The sequence below is a fragment of the Diadema setosum genome, chromosome 2 (genome assembly GCF_964275005.1).
Source record: "Diadema setosum chromosome 2, eeDiaSeto1, whole genome shotgun sequence".
NCBI classification, from domain to species: Eukaryota; Metazoa; Echinodermata; class Echinoidea; order Diadematoida; family Diadematidae; genus Diadema; species Diadema setosum.
Window position 1 is genome coordinate 5,720,985 of NC_092686.1, and position 14,759 is coordinate 5,735,743.

The 14,759-nt window shown below is 39.7% G+C and overlaps 1 protein-coding gene across 1 annotated transcript in view; it reads right to left on the reverse strand.

The window, feature by feature from the left end:
• LOC140239232 (uncharacterized) overlaps positions 1-14,759 on the reverse strand; it is a 34,288-nt gene that overhangs the window by 2,655 nt on the left and 16,874 nt on the right. The window contains exons 11-12 of the mRNA XM_072319113.1: positions 13,079-13,192; positions 6,788-6,886 (exon numbers count right to left, since the gene is read on the reverse strand). Of these exons, the coding sequence (XP_072175214.1) occupies positions 6,788-6,886; positions 13,079-13,192 (213 nt within the window). The remainder of the gene's footprint in view (positions 1-6,787; positions 6,887-13,078; positions 13,193-14,759) is intronic.

The window sequence follows — 14,759 nt, forward strand, 5'->3', positions numbered from 1 at the left end:
TGCGAGCGATGTCCTGCACTCTGCATAGAAAGGGCCCTTATAATTCTGCTGAAGAAAAGGCTTTTACTTTACCAGGGAAATTCAACATGATTTTTTTAACGCCTATCTGGGAAGCCAGATAAGGGGAAGCGTCACGGTGATGAAAACATCACAGCAAAGACGAGGATATATTATAAAGAAAAGAGGATTTCACGGCAAGATTGGCAGTTTGGACGGGGTCTTGTTGGGACAATAATGTCGGGGAGAAACATATTGCAGTCGGAGCCAGGTGATTAGGAAGCGAGGTCGAAGGGTAGACAAGCGGTAGGGTGAGCGAAAGGAAAATAGAGTTTTTAAATGAAATTTGGCGCACTGTTATGCTTTCCTTGCCTCGATGACGACGGTTTGATAGTGTCTTTAGTCCTCAAAATGTCTGTTGCCCCTGTTTCCATAAAGTTTGCTGGAATTGCTTTTAAGCTCAGTTTGTTTGTTTTTTTATGCACTGCCCTTTTCCCATATAGGTCTGATTCAGGAATTTCTTTGGTATTTAGCAAAACGTTGTGTCTGTTCTTCTGTTTTGTTGGTTTTGTTGTTGTTGTTGTTGTTGTTGAGGGGGTTCCTTCATCCTGAACAACGTTATGCAAGTACACGCACTTTGATAAAAATGTATAACAGGCAAGCAAATATGGCGTACGGATTAGGCTGAATATGGAATAAAGTGTGGCATTAAAAGTCTAATGTCTTATGTCGAAAAAGTCTCGACATCCGTCGGGAGTCCGATATATTTGCCTTGCTCAATTTTGGTTCATTTCTCTTTGAAATTAATGTTTTCTCTCACAGTGATGCTCATGCTTTCTCAGGTAAAATACATGGGGTCAGCTTTTTTTTTTTTTTTTTTTTGAAGCAAACTTTGAAAAGAAAAAAAGGAAGAAGACATAAACAAAAGATACAAAAACGTCCCAACACAAACACATCGTAGAAGCAAAATATGTTTCCATTCACTGCAGAGATACATGTGTCATATTTTTTGTTTTGATTAACAAAACTACCAAAAGAAAGCTTGTCCCTCTCTTACTCATACCCGTTATGAATAACTTCGAACTTTCCTTCATTTATTTTATATTTCATGATATGAAAAAAAAAGAAATAGCTTTCATTCATAATGGGGGCGCTGTGGCATATATAGTGGATAGGACTTCCGAGTCCCAATCGGAGGGCCCGAGTTCGAATCCCACCCAGATGTTTTTACCCTCTCGACCTAGGTGTATTAAGTACCTGGCAACGCTGGGGTAATAATAATGATAATGGCAGGGCCCTCTGGTAGAGCAGTGGCAACACTGAAGAGTCTACCCTGGATAAATAAGACCTTTTCATCAAATCATCATCATTATCATAATATATGTTTGTATATATGTATGTGTTGGATACTAGCGTAAGATATTAGATGATCGTCATAAAAGAACAGTTGAATGAGAGAGAGAGAGAGAGAGAGAGAGGAGGGGGAGGGGAGGAGGGAGGGGAGATAACAAAAGCGGCACGTTAATCGATTCACTCGATCTTTCAGTAACTTAAAGGTAGGGGATACCTTTTACAGACCTCCCAAAATGCAGCAAAACATTAAATATGAACCTCAGGGGACTTGTTTAGGCCACTGCTGAGAAATTTGAAAGTCAACAGTTATCTACAATTTAAATAATGCACAAAACTCAACTACTCAGTAGTTCTGTGTGTCAGCCACACTTAAGCCTTTTTGTTGCAGTCTTCTGTATTTTTTATCTATAAACACAAATCTAAAAGTATAAGAGCTGATGTAATAACATATAGAGTGTGTGGCAAGAATGTATATAGAAATGTTTGTAAGTTTTGATGAACTTTCTTCACAAAATATACATGATGGACACACATGCAGTGCATAGGTCTGCAAAGGTAGCCTAGTAATGTACTGGAATTTACGGTGAGCCCCGAAAAAAAATTCAATTCAAAATCTAACGGTCAATAAAAATGTACTAAATGTTACCTTCCACTTTCAATACTTTATGGGAGTTTCTAAAATGATACTCTCTTCAACATACCACTGTATTTATACAACTCTTCATTTAAGGCCTGCAAATGGGATTCCCTACCTTTAAAGCGTCAGCTCACCAACGCCATGAATGGGCTTACTTTAATTGGAAGTAAATTGCCGGAATATTCCAAAAGGGGTCTTCGAAAAGCCAGGAGTTGTCTTTGTCATTCTATACTCATTTATAATTGTCCCTCGAGGAATTAGATAACCCGCAGTTATACCTCCTACTCCTTGTGTAGGTGTGTGTAATATGACATTCAAGGGTCAATTTTGCGCTGTATCCTTAGTACTAAATTGATAACTATTCGATTTAACTTTTCTATCAGGGAGGAAAGAATGTACATCATCTAATTCTGGTTTTTAGTAAAAGGTAAAGCAATTTTTGTTACGTTTCATATGACAACTTATAATTCCCTTTTAAAAAAGAAAGAAGAAAGTTTCGAGGCTTACCTATATGGCCCTGTTACAAAGCTACGTGATTTCACACGACTTGTGAAGCTCAATGAATTATTGTCCTGCAAGCACCAAGCAGTAAACATTGTTTTAAGCGTGTAATGCGCACTTTGCACATAACGAGGACTCATTCAACATTTTACAATGGTTCCTATGTTCAGTTCACCCAGCCCGTTTGACGGGGTGATGTCGGCTTTGATTTGTGATACAAAGCAAGAGGTATTGAAAAAGAGAAGGGGTAGAGAAAAAAGAGGGAATAGATAAAGAGAGAAAAAGAGAGGGAGGGAGAGATTTACCAACAATGAGCTGCTAATTCATCTACATGTTTCTCGACAATATGTGTACAGGTCAAGAAGATGTAGGTCAATATATAGAGTGACTCCAGTCTTTGTCCCTTCTTTGTATTGTCTACTCATGGCTATGAACCGTTGATGAACTGGGTTAATTACGACATGGATTGCCACTCCGGCTCCTCAAATTAGGCCGGTACAGGGAGCCAGTCGTCCTTGCCATTCATAAATCCAGCGCTCCATTATTATTCGGATTTGGTCCACTTGCAGTGTCCACTGCCCTGAGCTTGCAATTATTCGTCGTTCTTGCGAAGACAAACGAAAGTTATTTGCAGGGACGAGTCTGTGCACATAAAGGGCTTCGTTGTGACAAAGAAATTCTCTCCGGCTCCATAGTACTTTAGAGCACCCGCATAGTTTGCTCAAGAATGAATACATGGGTGAAAATCCAGTTGGCATGGGTGCTATATTGACCCGTTCAATAACGAGAGAGGAAGCACTTTACGGAGGAAATACCGAAGATAGCAGGCGGTGTGCGAACATTTCACCAGTTTCCAAATCGTCATGACATCTTAACGACATCTTTCTTGCGACAAAACAAACAGGACATGCCTGATGAAAGGCGTGCAACCGTTGAGATGATTTTTCATAAATGTGCACTCAAAGCGTTGGAGCTGAACTATCGGTGGTGACTGCGAGAAACGCGGCGGATCCGTCGCCGCGTGGATAATGATGCTGGCCAAAATCAAGCGACTATTCCTTTCCAGGCGATCCATGTACGCTCTGGCTACATTGGCGACGTTTGGGACTCTCTACTTCTTTTCAGAACTCAGCGTCGTAAAGAACGTCCGCTTCAACCGGCAGAACGGGAACCGAGACGAAAGGCATCTCGTCGACAAGGTGGTAGATAAGGCAGATGCACGGGTACGCGGTGTCGAGAAGGGAGCTACGGTTCTTGCCAATCGCACGCACGAGAACGTAGACGGTGACGACAGTAATGACTGGCAGGGACGCAACGGAAGTGAACATAAAGCGGTGAGGAAAACGGGCACTGGTGTGTCAAAGTTCACTTCGGAAAATTTCACAACAGCCAACAACTGGAAAGACTCAGTGAAAAACATCGGGCACGACGCTACTGAACACAGGACTATCACGAAAACTACGCAAAGATCTAATGTTGTCAATGGGGGAAAAACTTATGTACAGGAAAAGAAATCGCATATACATGTAGCACCTCCCCCGGTATTCATCATCATTTTGTCCCAATGGCGTTTTGGAGCCGGCGTCCTCAGCGAGATCTTTAACCAGAACCCGCGTATCTTCTTCCTCTTTGAGCCGCTGTGGGTGGTGGAAAGGATGGTGAAATTATGGCGCATCCCCGGGCCTTGTTCTCGTGAAACCCACTACTACTCGACGAAGCTCCTGCGGGATTTCGCGCACTGCAACTTCAGCGACACCTTCATGGACCCAGTGACCATCTTTAACGAATGGGGCGGGAGATCTCGAAATCGTGTTCTGTGTGAAAGGACCGAGTCGTTCGGGTGCATGATTCCAAGCGACACGTGGTTCCACGAAACGTGCTCGGAGTATGAAGGGCGACTTGCGGCCAAGTTGATCCGGGCAAACCTGGAAATGATCCGACCACTCATCACTGAGGACAGAGTCAACGTGAAGGTGATCCATTTGGTGCGCGATCCCAGGGCAGCGATCGCATCCAGGATCAACTACCTGTACCTGGTCAACAAGGTGCAGCAGGCGCATATCAACTTTTCCAAAGAAGGGCGACTTGTGCCGCTCAACTTGCTCTCAACTGAGCCCAAGAATCGCGACTCTGTGGTGAACCTTTGCCGTTGGCTGAGGGAAAATGTCATGTTACCGCGCGCGATGCCCGACTGGCTCAAGGGCCACTACCATCTCCTTCGGTTTGAGGATTTTGCGAACAACCCTCTTGGAGTGACGAAAGACCTCTACAAGTTTGTAGGATTGAGTCTCCTCGAGCGGACCAAACAGTGGGTTACTAACAATACGTTGGGTAGCAGCACTGGCGATAGCAACGCGCAGGGTGCTTCCAGCACGAGGACCTTGAAATCGGTTGCTAGGCGTTGGCTGAAAGATCTCAGCGGGACCGAGGTCCGCCAAGTGGAAAGCAAGTGCATGGATGTGATAAAAATACTCGGTTACCAATCGCATAAGGAAATGATGAGGAGAGTTTAACCCCTTAATGTAGCTGATAATATATTTATCAGCAGTATGGATGTGTATCACATTTAAATAGGTGATCCTACCACACATTACTGGAGGAGTGCAAAATAAGAATACAGTGCTTGCGTGAACGCGTTGACCATTAACAAATGATAATTTTTTATGAAAATATAAATGCAAGAACATGAAAATCGTAAGTGCTCAATATATATCGTTTTTGAATCTTTTTTTTTTTTTTTTTACTTACAAAGTCTTTTTTTTAAAAGTGGCCATAGACTTAATCAAGCTCAGCTTGATCTCACTTAACTTTCGATCACATGCCGACAAATAAAATTCAGTTCCTTTCCCCTCATGATGTTGTGTCATAACCAGTTCTTTGACCTTTAACGGGAATACAATGTTTTGTATAATGTGCAAATACAGCAGTATATAACGGTGTTATACAGGAGGAGTGTAATGAACGATTGAGTTAAGTTTGTTGAGTTCTGCATGTTTTTCGTCGAGTAGTGATTTTAGTCGTAATTACATACACGTATTATAATCAAGATGATCATGACCTACAAGAGGTGATGGTGTCATCCGCTCACAATTACTTCGCCGAAGTTTGAACAAAACATCAAAGGATCATACTTTGGTCGGTTATTTCGCATAGGACAACACTTCCCCTGTTGGAGTCATTTTTAGGCTATATCAAATCCATCAGACACACAGACACAGGCACACACACACACCACACGCACACACGTACATGATTGACGCGAAGAATGCACGCTTTTCGTTTAGATTTCATGTAAAAAGTGGACAATGAGTAAAATTTTGTGTATTTGTTTAGAGACTTGCAAGTCCATGATGTCATCAAGTCATATCATTTGCATCTCATACATATAGGTTTATGCTACTTACTGGATGTTATTATTACTGTAACGTGGTTATAGAACTCTTAAATTCCATTACTTTCTTGAATTGGGTTTGGTTTGCTCTGTATGAAAATTCCATCACTCTGCTAATTGTTCAATTTTGATTCTATTCATCTTGTTCATAAACGTGATAAAAGCCAATAAAATCTGATTTTAACTTTTTGCAAGATGATTACACACTACTTATGAAATATTAAAGAGCATACAACTCTAAGAGGAATTCAAAATCTATTTCATGAAACTCGGTTTTTAAATGGCTGAGATACATGTATAAAAAACACAGTAAAACAAACTGGTCCTAATAAAGATGAGTCCCACTTCTTATTACAAACTCTTAAATTTTGCATATCTTGGCCAAGTCAAAACCAATTACATTTTCATCAAATAAACTTCAAAGTCCTCTTAAAATTGTACGCTCTTCCATATTTCATAAGTGCTTTCTCATTATCCCTCAAAATCGTTGGAAACCTAAAGCCCCATTTCAACCAGAACTGTACCATCCCTTTAAATACAGGAACGATGATGTGATATTACAATCACAAATAGAAATCCGGAAGGAGAAAATCCAAGAAGACAGGCATATACCTGGAACCTTCACAGCCATTATAAGAAAATGCTAATGATCATGCTGATGATGAAAATTTAGTCAACATGCTATAAAAATACTATAACGGTACATTTTGTGATAGTAGCAGTAATGACAATAGTATTCTCAACAGTAGGCCTAGTAGTGGTAGTAGGAGTTGTACTTAATATAACATTGATAATGATAGTAATGATGACAGAAATATTGACAAATGATACCATTTATAGTAATAGTAATGATCATGGCAATGACAACAATAATTCTGGGATACATTTGCGACGGACGTGAAACTTACTCTTTTTCACTTTTGGTCTAGACGTCATGCTGTATTTTGGTCCTTGGTTTGTGTCGGTTTTTGGCGTGTAAGCGGTGGGAGCCGGATTATCAATGCGTTCTGGAAAATAACAAGTCAAGCAGAAATAGTTTATTTCCTGACGTACAAACATATCGTGGACCGATGCATTTGATTCTGCTTCAATCTTGGTTTGATTACATGACAGTTTTTAAAATATTCTTCGTCAAATATCATGCTTTGATTTGAATGGTACATACATGCATGCATTCTCGCGCGGGTCAACATGATACTTATTGTCATCTTGATGACCAAAGTGTGCAAATTATAATATGAACGATACAATTATTAAAGATAATAAGTTACCCCGATAGCCATTCATTTATATTTAAGGTCTATGGTCCCTCTTGGACTACTGAGTTGAAAATTCAGTCGCGTCGATTGATTCAATCGTCAGCCTTTGAACGGAACCAAAGCGCAAGAAACATTCGTGAACAATAAAGGCAAGGCCTGAATGTGTTTCAAAGAGTAAAAACATACAAAAAAACAAAAACAAACTAAAACAAAAATCGAGAAGGGCAAAGCGAGAGAGGAGGGGGGGGGGAGGGAATAAGAGAGGTGGGTAGAGGGGGAGAAGGAGAGAGGGAAGTAGCTTATTTGGAAGGTTTTCAGCCCATCGATACCAATGCGACCACGACCAGGGATGTGCATTGCTCAAAGAGAGTACGAAAGCTTATCGCCCCCAGGACTACATGATAACCCTTCGTCAAGAAAATATATGTTGTATATGTTCGGCTGGCGCAAAAATCGAGAAAAACTAGTTTTCTCATCTTTCGAGGGGAAAACTAGGAATTGAATGGGATCTTGAGACCGGTGAAAAGAGCTGATTAGCAAGGCTCAATCTTGAGCAGTCTGTTTTGGATGTAACCGTTAGTATCTTTTATGCGCGTGTTCGTGAAGCGTAAATATATACCAGGTATTTGTATTGATCAGACGAGATGACGTGTTTATATACATGGGACGTGCTTCCAATTGTCCCAAAAGAATAACGTTCGTGGGTAAGCAAACGAACAAAATCCCACCAACTATTTCTCGGGCAGTGTCGGGTATTCAGTAGGGGGAAAAGTTCAATAGGCCATTCGCATCGAATATCTGAATCTTTACATTTAGACATATACAGGGTGATCTGCTCCTTTGTTTTATCAGTTTCTCCTTTTCCCCCTACTTCATGAAGCCACTTTGGTTTTTATTACTGATTTGTTTGTTTGTTTGTGTGTTGTTGTTGTTGTTGTTTTTTTTTTTGATAGTCGGTGTTGCTAATAATGGTGATGACGATTAACATTCTCCACTCTTTATTAGGATACTCATTATCTTCCAAACCGCAAGGTTATAGATAGTAAGAATTTGTTGCGCCAACGAAAAGACAAGAAGAGATTCAAATTCGAATTTGAATTTAAATTCATTTTTATTTCCAACAAATAAACAGAGAAAATTATATACAATGTATAAGTAGAACATATGTGTAATAATTGCAAACACGTAAATTAACAAAATACATGTGATAATGAAAAACAAAATGAAGAAAACAATTGCATTTTTTTAGTATACATATGCATAGTACAAATCAGATAAGGATGGGAATGGAAGGTCCCATTAAAAAGCAAAGCTTGTACGATATGGGACCCTCAAAAAATACATAAGAAAACGAACAGTGAATTAATGAAACTACAATTAGATATTATTAAAAAAAAAATCAAAGGAACCAATGTCAACTGACATGAAATCAAATTAGGAAGAAAAAGAAGAAGAAGAAAGAAATAAGAAGCGACGAGACGCAACGCGACGCCACCGACAGAGGTTCTTGTTAATTGTTCTCGTGACTCTATGACGTTATGATTACCGGCTAGTATATGAGGACATCGTCACTTAATAAAAAAAAAAAAAAAAAAAAAAAAAAAAACCCAGAAAATAGAACTTTGCATCTATTAGGGCTTATATTCAAGCTTGACTGCCTAACGTGATGTACTAACGTGTTTATCATGATGTTCTACACACATGATACAAAGCTACGAGCTAAAATTTCAGAGGAATAAGGAGAAAGTTCCAATTACGGGGTATGACAGAAATGCAGTCCTAACGACGATCAGATCCTCAACAGGTTGTTTTTGTTTGTATGTCCATTTGCATGTTTTTTGACGTTGTTAGTGTTTTTGTTTGTTTGTTTGTCTGTTTGTTTTGCATGTGAGTGCGTGTTTGTTAGTGTGTATTCAGGTTCAGAAAAAGCTACGTTCTGAGATACAAAAGACATAAGTTGACAAGATATACTATATAGTATAACATGAAATCGAAAAATATGGCCAGATATAGTGGTATATATATCTTTTTTTCAGCGTAGCGGCGTGCAAGACGAAATGACTCTTTCTGATATGAAATAATTAACAAGATCCACATTCCTGTTTACAGCACCTGCATCTCTCATGAGTATAAGATTGAAGTATTTGCGTGGAAACATGGGGAGTGGATATTGCAGATAAACGTTTCATTCGATAAAACTTTGCGGTAGATATGATAAACGAATTGATGAACAATAATAAAAAAAAAAAGAAGAAAAAACACGCGTGCATATGAAGTACAGCCATTTATACAGTCATTGACAGCCACACAGAATTCACTGATAATCTATTTCCTCACGTGAAATTCTGCTGGGACTTTCGTTGGTCATTTAACTTGACGGATCTTGCAGGGGGTTGGTGACGATATACCCTTTATCAATCATTATAATCTTTTCATGTTGAAATATTTCAAGTGGTGATTGCAAGGTTAAGGTTAAAACAGATTTTTCTTTTTCCGTTCTTCTTCTTTATCGATTCCTTCATGTCACTGCATATGTGTTTAAGATGGCTGTGCTCAAATCAAGTACCGTTACTCACATTAGAGTGGCCCCTTTTTACAATTAAAGATGATAGCTCATATGAGAATAACGTGCACACATTACTGTCGTATCATATAACAGCACAGTAAATGTTAATGGAACATTTTGTGGTATATCGAACCAACCACTTTCATGACTGTTCATTGTAACTAGCGGTCGCTACTCTTCGGCATATGCACACAAGACATCAAATTTCTCAAGCCATTGTAAGAGGAATCTATCGAGACAAAAAAAAAAAAAAAAAAAAAGAAGAAGCATATAATGTATTTCGGGGATATCCTTCGTCATCGTTGTAATATAATTGGCCTTTTTTGTGTTTAAATTCTCGAGAAACCTAAAAATGATTTCAAATCAGTCGTCTGTACAGTAAGAGATGACTGGGGCTTCAACGGAACTGATGACGAACATCAGCGTCTACTTCATTTATTTCACGCCGGAAAGACGGGAGGGGAATTTGGGGAGCACGCAAACTCTTCAAACCGCTGGGCATCCCGTGTGGTTCATCTCGTCTGCTCAATGTTACACTGCACGAAATATCTGTAGTCGTGGCTTGAGAAAAAGAACTCTTCTTATCTCAGGAATTGAATGATCCGTGGTACCTCACAAGATCATGCAATACAACGTACGTGTCGTGACTTTGGTCTGCGTTTCTACAACTCATTATACTGACGTGTATTATGCTGGGTTCCCACCTGTTGTGTGATCCGCTATACACGCCACGACTGGCCATGATCGTGAAATTTTTCTTTAAGTCTATCACAATGTACGCCACGACTGAAATCGTGGTTTGAATCGTGGAGTATGTTGATCGCGATGATCGTACAACGTACCACATCTTGAGTTCAGTCGTGGCAATTGCGATGATAAAAAAAAAGAAAGAAGAGTTTTGGACGGTTAATATTGTCTACGAACAACGCGATTGCCACGACTGACCTAAAGATCTGATAAGATCTGATATGATCAGCACGATTACTCCACGAATCAAACCACGATTTCAATCGTGGCGTAGATTGTAATAGACATTAAAAAAAAAAAATCCGCGATCGGCTACGCGTAGTAATGCCAATCGTGGCGTGCATTATAGCACCTCGCACGACAATGGGGACCCAGCATAAAGCAAGCAGTCCGGTCGTTTTGTCTTCGTTGTTTCGTTTCTGTTTATTTTGTTTGTTTGTTTGTTTGTTTGTTGTTGTGTACAATGTCGTAACTAAAAAAAAAAAAGCCCAAAAACAACAGTTTAGGAATCTCTTTCCAAGTTGTTATATTGCATTGGCTCATTGCTGCGGAAAATACATCAGATCATGTATACATGAATGAAAAAAAAAAAAAAAAAACACGTTCCAATCCACACGAATATGAAATACAAGGTTAGATGTATAGTATAATTGCTCGTTCGAGTCCCACTACACATGATACTCGCAATGCAACAGCTTAAAGTTGTTGTGCACATAAGTTCATTCACTCTCATCAGGCGCGATGTATCTTAAGTACAAGATCTTGACAGCGCGTAAAACCTACATCAATCCATCTGTTCACGTATGGATCCATTGGGAGATAGATCGTTCCCAGGCTTTAACGCGTGGAGATGGGTTTGGCTGTGATATCTCAGCTCTTGATCGACCGCAGTCTTCTTTTTCATGTTTTCATGGTCTCAGAGGGCCGAATGACGCCTGCCTGGTGCTTATATACTTCTCAAGGTGCTTTTAAAGATATGATTAAATAATCGGAATTTTGGAGGTGCAGTGGGATGGGGGAATGGATAAGGTCGTGCAAATGTGTATCTTTTTTAAATGTGATATTAAATTCTGTACAACTGTTTGTTTTACTACTTTTTCTTTAAGGGATAAACTTTCAACTAATGATGAACTATGAGAAATACAGTGTATAAATTTTGAATATGAACCAGACGCTTTTCGGGGCAGTAGTGAGCAAACTGTTGTTGGTATAAACAATTCCATTATAATGATTTCGGTCACATCGTTATCTGCCTGTGTCTCTGAAACAAGCTAAAAATCACTGTTTTTAATAGTAATCGCAGTGCACGATGTATACCAAGTCATCGGACTTGTACCTGGTATTTTAGAATTCTTTTCACGGATTAGATGTGCAATTGAGCAACATGATTGTCTATTCTTTATTTATTCATTCATTAATGTTGAAAAAAAAAACAACAAAAACAAAACAGAAAAAGAGGTGCCATTGCGGTTTCGTCAAATGACCGCCTCGCAAAAGTTATTTTAATTGTATGTCGCATTATAATGTTTTCGTCATCGTTTCGTCACAATAACTTCCCGTCATGTTGATGTGCCCTGTGGGGATATCTATTATATGAATGAATGTCGATACCAGGAGGATTTACCAATGAAGGAAAAGAAAAAAAAAATGTTCTTCCATGAAACGACCGAGAATTCGAATCAAACTTGAGTCGCAAAAAGTCCCTAGATGCAGCACTGGCTTTAAAGAGATGGTTTAGTTTTGGTTGAGATGGGGGATTCAAGTTTTTTAACTTTTTGCGAGATTATTAGAAACCACTTTTAAGATATTAAAGAGCATACAATTCTAGAAGAATTCAGGAAATATTTGATGAAAATCGGTTTTGTATAATGGCTGAGATATCCAAAAACAGAGTTAAGAAAAGAGATCCTATAATAAGAGGTAGGTCCCACTTTTATTAGGACCGCTTTGTTCCTGGATATCTCAGCCACTTCAAAACAAATTTTCATTAAATAAACTTTGAATTCGTCTTAGAATGTACGCTCTTTAATATTTCATAAGTGGTTTCCTATCTCACAAAAAGTTGGAAACCTTAAGTCCCATTTCAACCAAAAATTTGCCATCCTTTTAGAGGGAGAGAGAGAAAAAAAATGACTAGGGGAGTAAAGAAAGAGATACATAATGTGTAAAGGGAGTGGGTTAGAGACACAGATAGATAGATAGATAGATAGATAGATAGATAGATAGATAGATACATACATACATGTGTAACGATGGAAAGATAGAGCAATAGATTGATGGATAGACGGACAGATAATAATGTGGATGGATTGATGGATAGATGAATAGATACATGTAAGTGGATGGATGGATAGATAGATAGATAGATAGACAGAGGGATACACGTGAATGAATCGATAGACAGAAAGGTATATAGAGGTATACATGCAGTAGATAGATGGATACACGCAGACGGATGTATAGATAGACAATTGTATAGATAGATAGATAGATAGATAGATAGATAGATAGATAGATAGATAGATAGATAGATGAATAGATAGATAGATATTGATATTATGAGACAGAAGAAGGAAGAAAAAACGGTGGAGGAGCCGAAATCTAAGGCAGAGTGGAGCTGTACTTACTGTCCTTGCGATCGCATCTTGCTGCCATGGTAAAACTCGGTGCCTTCTTTCCATCGGGCCGGTGTCGGACGGCTATGTGGTAATGGTTTGGTCCGGGACCGCTGGGCACAGAATCTGTTAGAAGAGTTAGCCAAATATAAGAATAAGATTTCCAGTCTCAACCCCTCAGCCCAGTGTCAAATCTATTCAAATGTTTAATGCAAACGGACTTGCCGTAATAATTGGCAACATCTCTTCGCAGTCTCCGTGACTATCCACCACCCCCCCCCCGAAAAAAAAAAAAAGTGGAGAAAAAGGGAAAGAAGACGTCTCTTTGGATCGCTCTGGAGATCCTTCAACACTCATTCAAGGGAATTAAACACTCACTGAAAGGAAATTAACCACCAAAAGTCACGCCGATCGTTCATTCGTATTTCGGCAATGTTTCATTCAGAGCACGGTTTACCAATGATTTTGACAGCGATAGTTGCGTTTGTTAACAAATTGAAAGACTGGTGAGCCCATTGGGCGCTCAATGTTGAGTCGTCGATGAAAGTTCATTGAAAGCCCGATTTCCTCTGGGACTACTGAGAGACTCGTTACAGAACCAGTTCATTATCTGGAGACCATACCGACCATAGCATTCATTGAAAGAACATTAAAAGGAATCACTGTAGACCCCTGAGTTCATTGAACGCTCGTTAAACGACCGTTAAGAGATATACTAACTTATTTGGGACACTCTGTGGTCCCTAAGTGATCTCCCCTCTGTGGAAAGGGGGAAGAACTAGCACGAAAAATATTAGGGGAACTTCGGGAAACTTTAAGACAGCTCATAAGAAATTGTCCGCACGTTCTTATCCAAGGCAAACCGTCACATCTAATCCTTTCTAGTCTCCTGTCTAATGTGTTTGAAAATACAAGTTGCGCCTTATACTTTTTTCCTCTCTCCATTTTGATAATTTCCCATACAATGATGAAGTTATTCCGGTCCAAGTGAGCAAGTCATAGCACAGGATGTGATTGGAGTGGGTAGTTCTCACGTTACGGAAACTAGTGTTACCGTCGAGCGGGAGATCGCGGATTGAATCACGAACTGCCGTGCAGACGACGAACGCCAGGGTTAGCTCTCTTATAATGTTTGACAACATCCTGGCAATAAAAAAGCATGAAGGGAGCAAAATTATGACTGACAGATGTCAGCATCTTATTTTCCTCTGGATGGAGGGGAAACTCCAGGTAATGGACGAGGAGAGAATATCTCCTTGATTAAGATATCACTCGCAATGTTTCGGACACCCCCCCCCCCCATCCCAAACCGAAGTAAGCTTCGCGGTTTACTGTGCGTCTCCCGCCAGTGGGCGCCCTGTATCACATGACCCGCAGGGACGGTACCTCAACCGCCCATTTCCACGATGGAGTAAAAGAAGGAGGGTGTGGGTATAGACATCACGCTCCATTGGTGGCTGTTAGTACAAACGGATATCATATATGGCAAGCAAACTACCTGTCATAGCCAGTACGAGCCAGTTTAAAATGAGCAAAGCACTAGAAACACGCAAAATAGGAATTAAGTAAGGACATGGTCAACATAATATGAGGCATGCAATCAGAAAAAAAAAAATGTCCAGTGAACGCGTTTCCTACTTATTTGTAATGTATTTGAATCATAGAACAGCAGTAGCGGGAACAGAGAGGAATA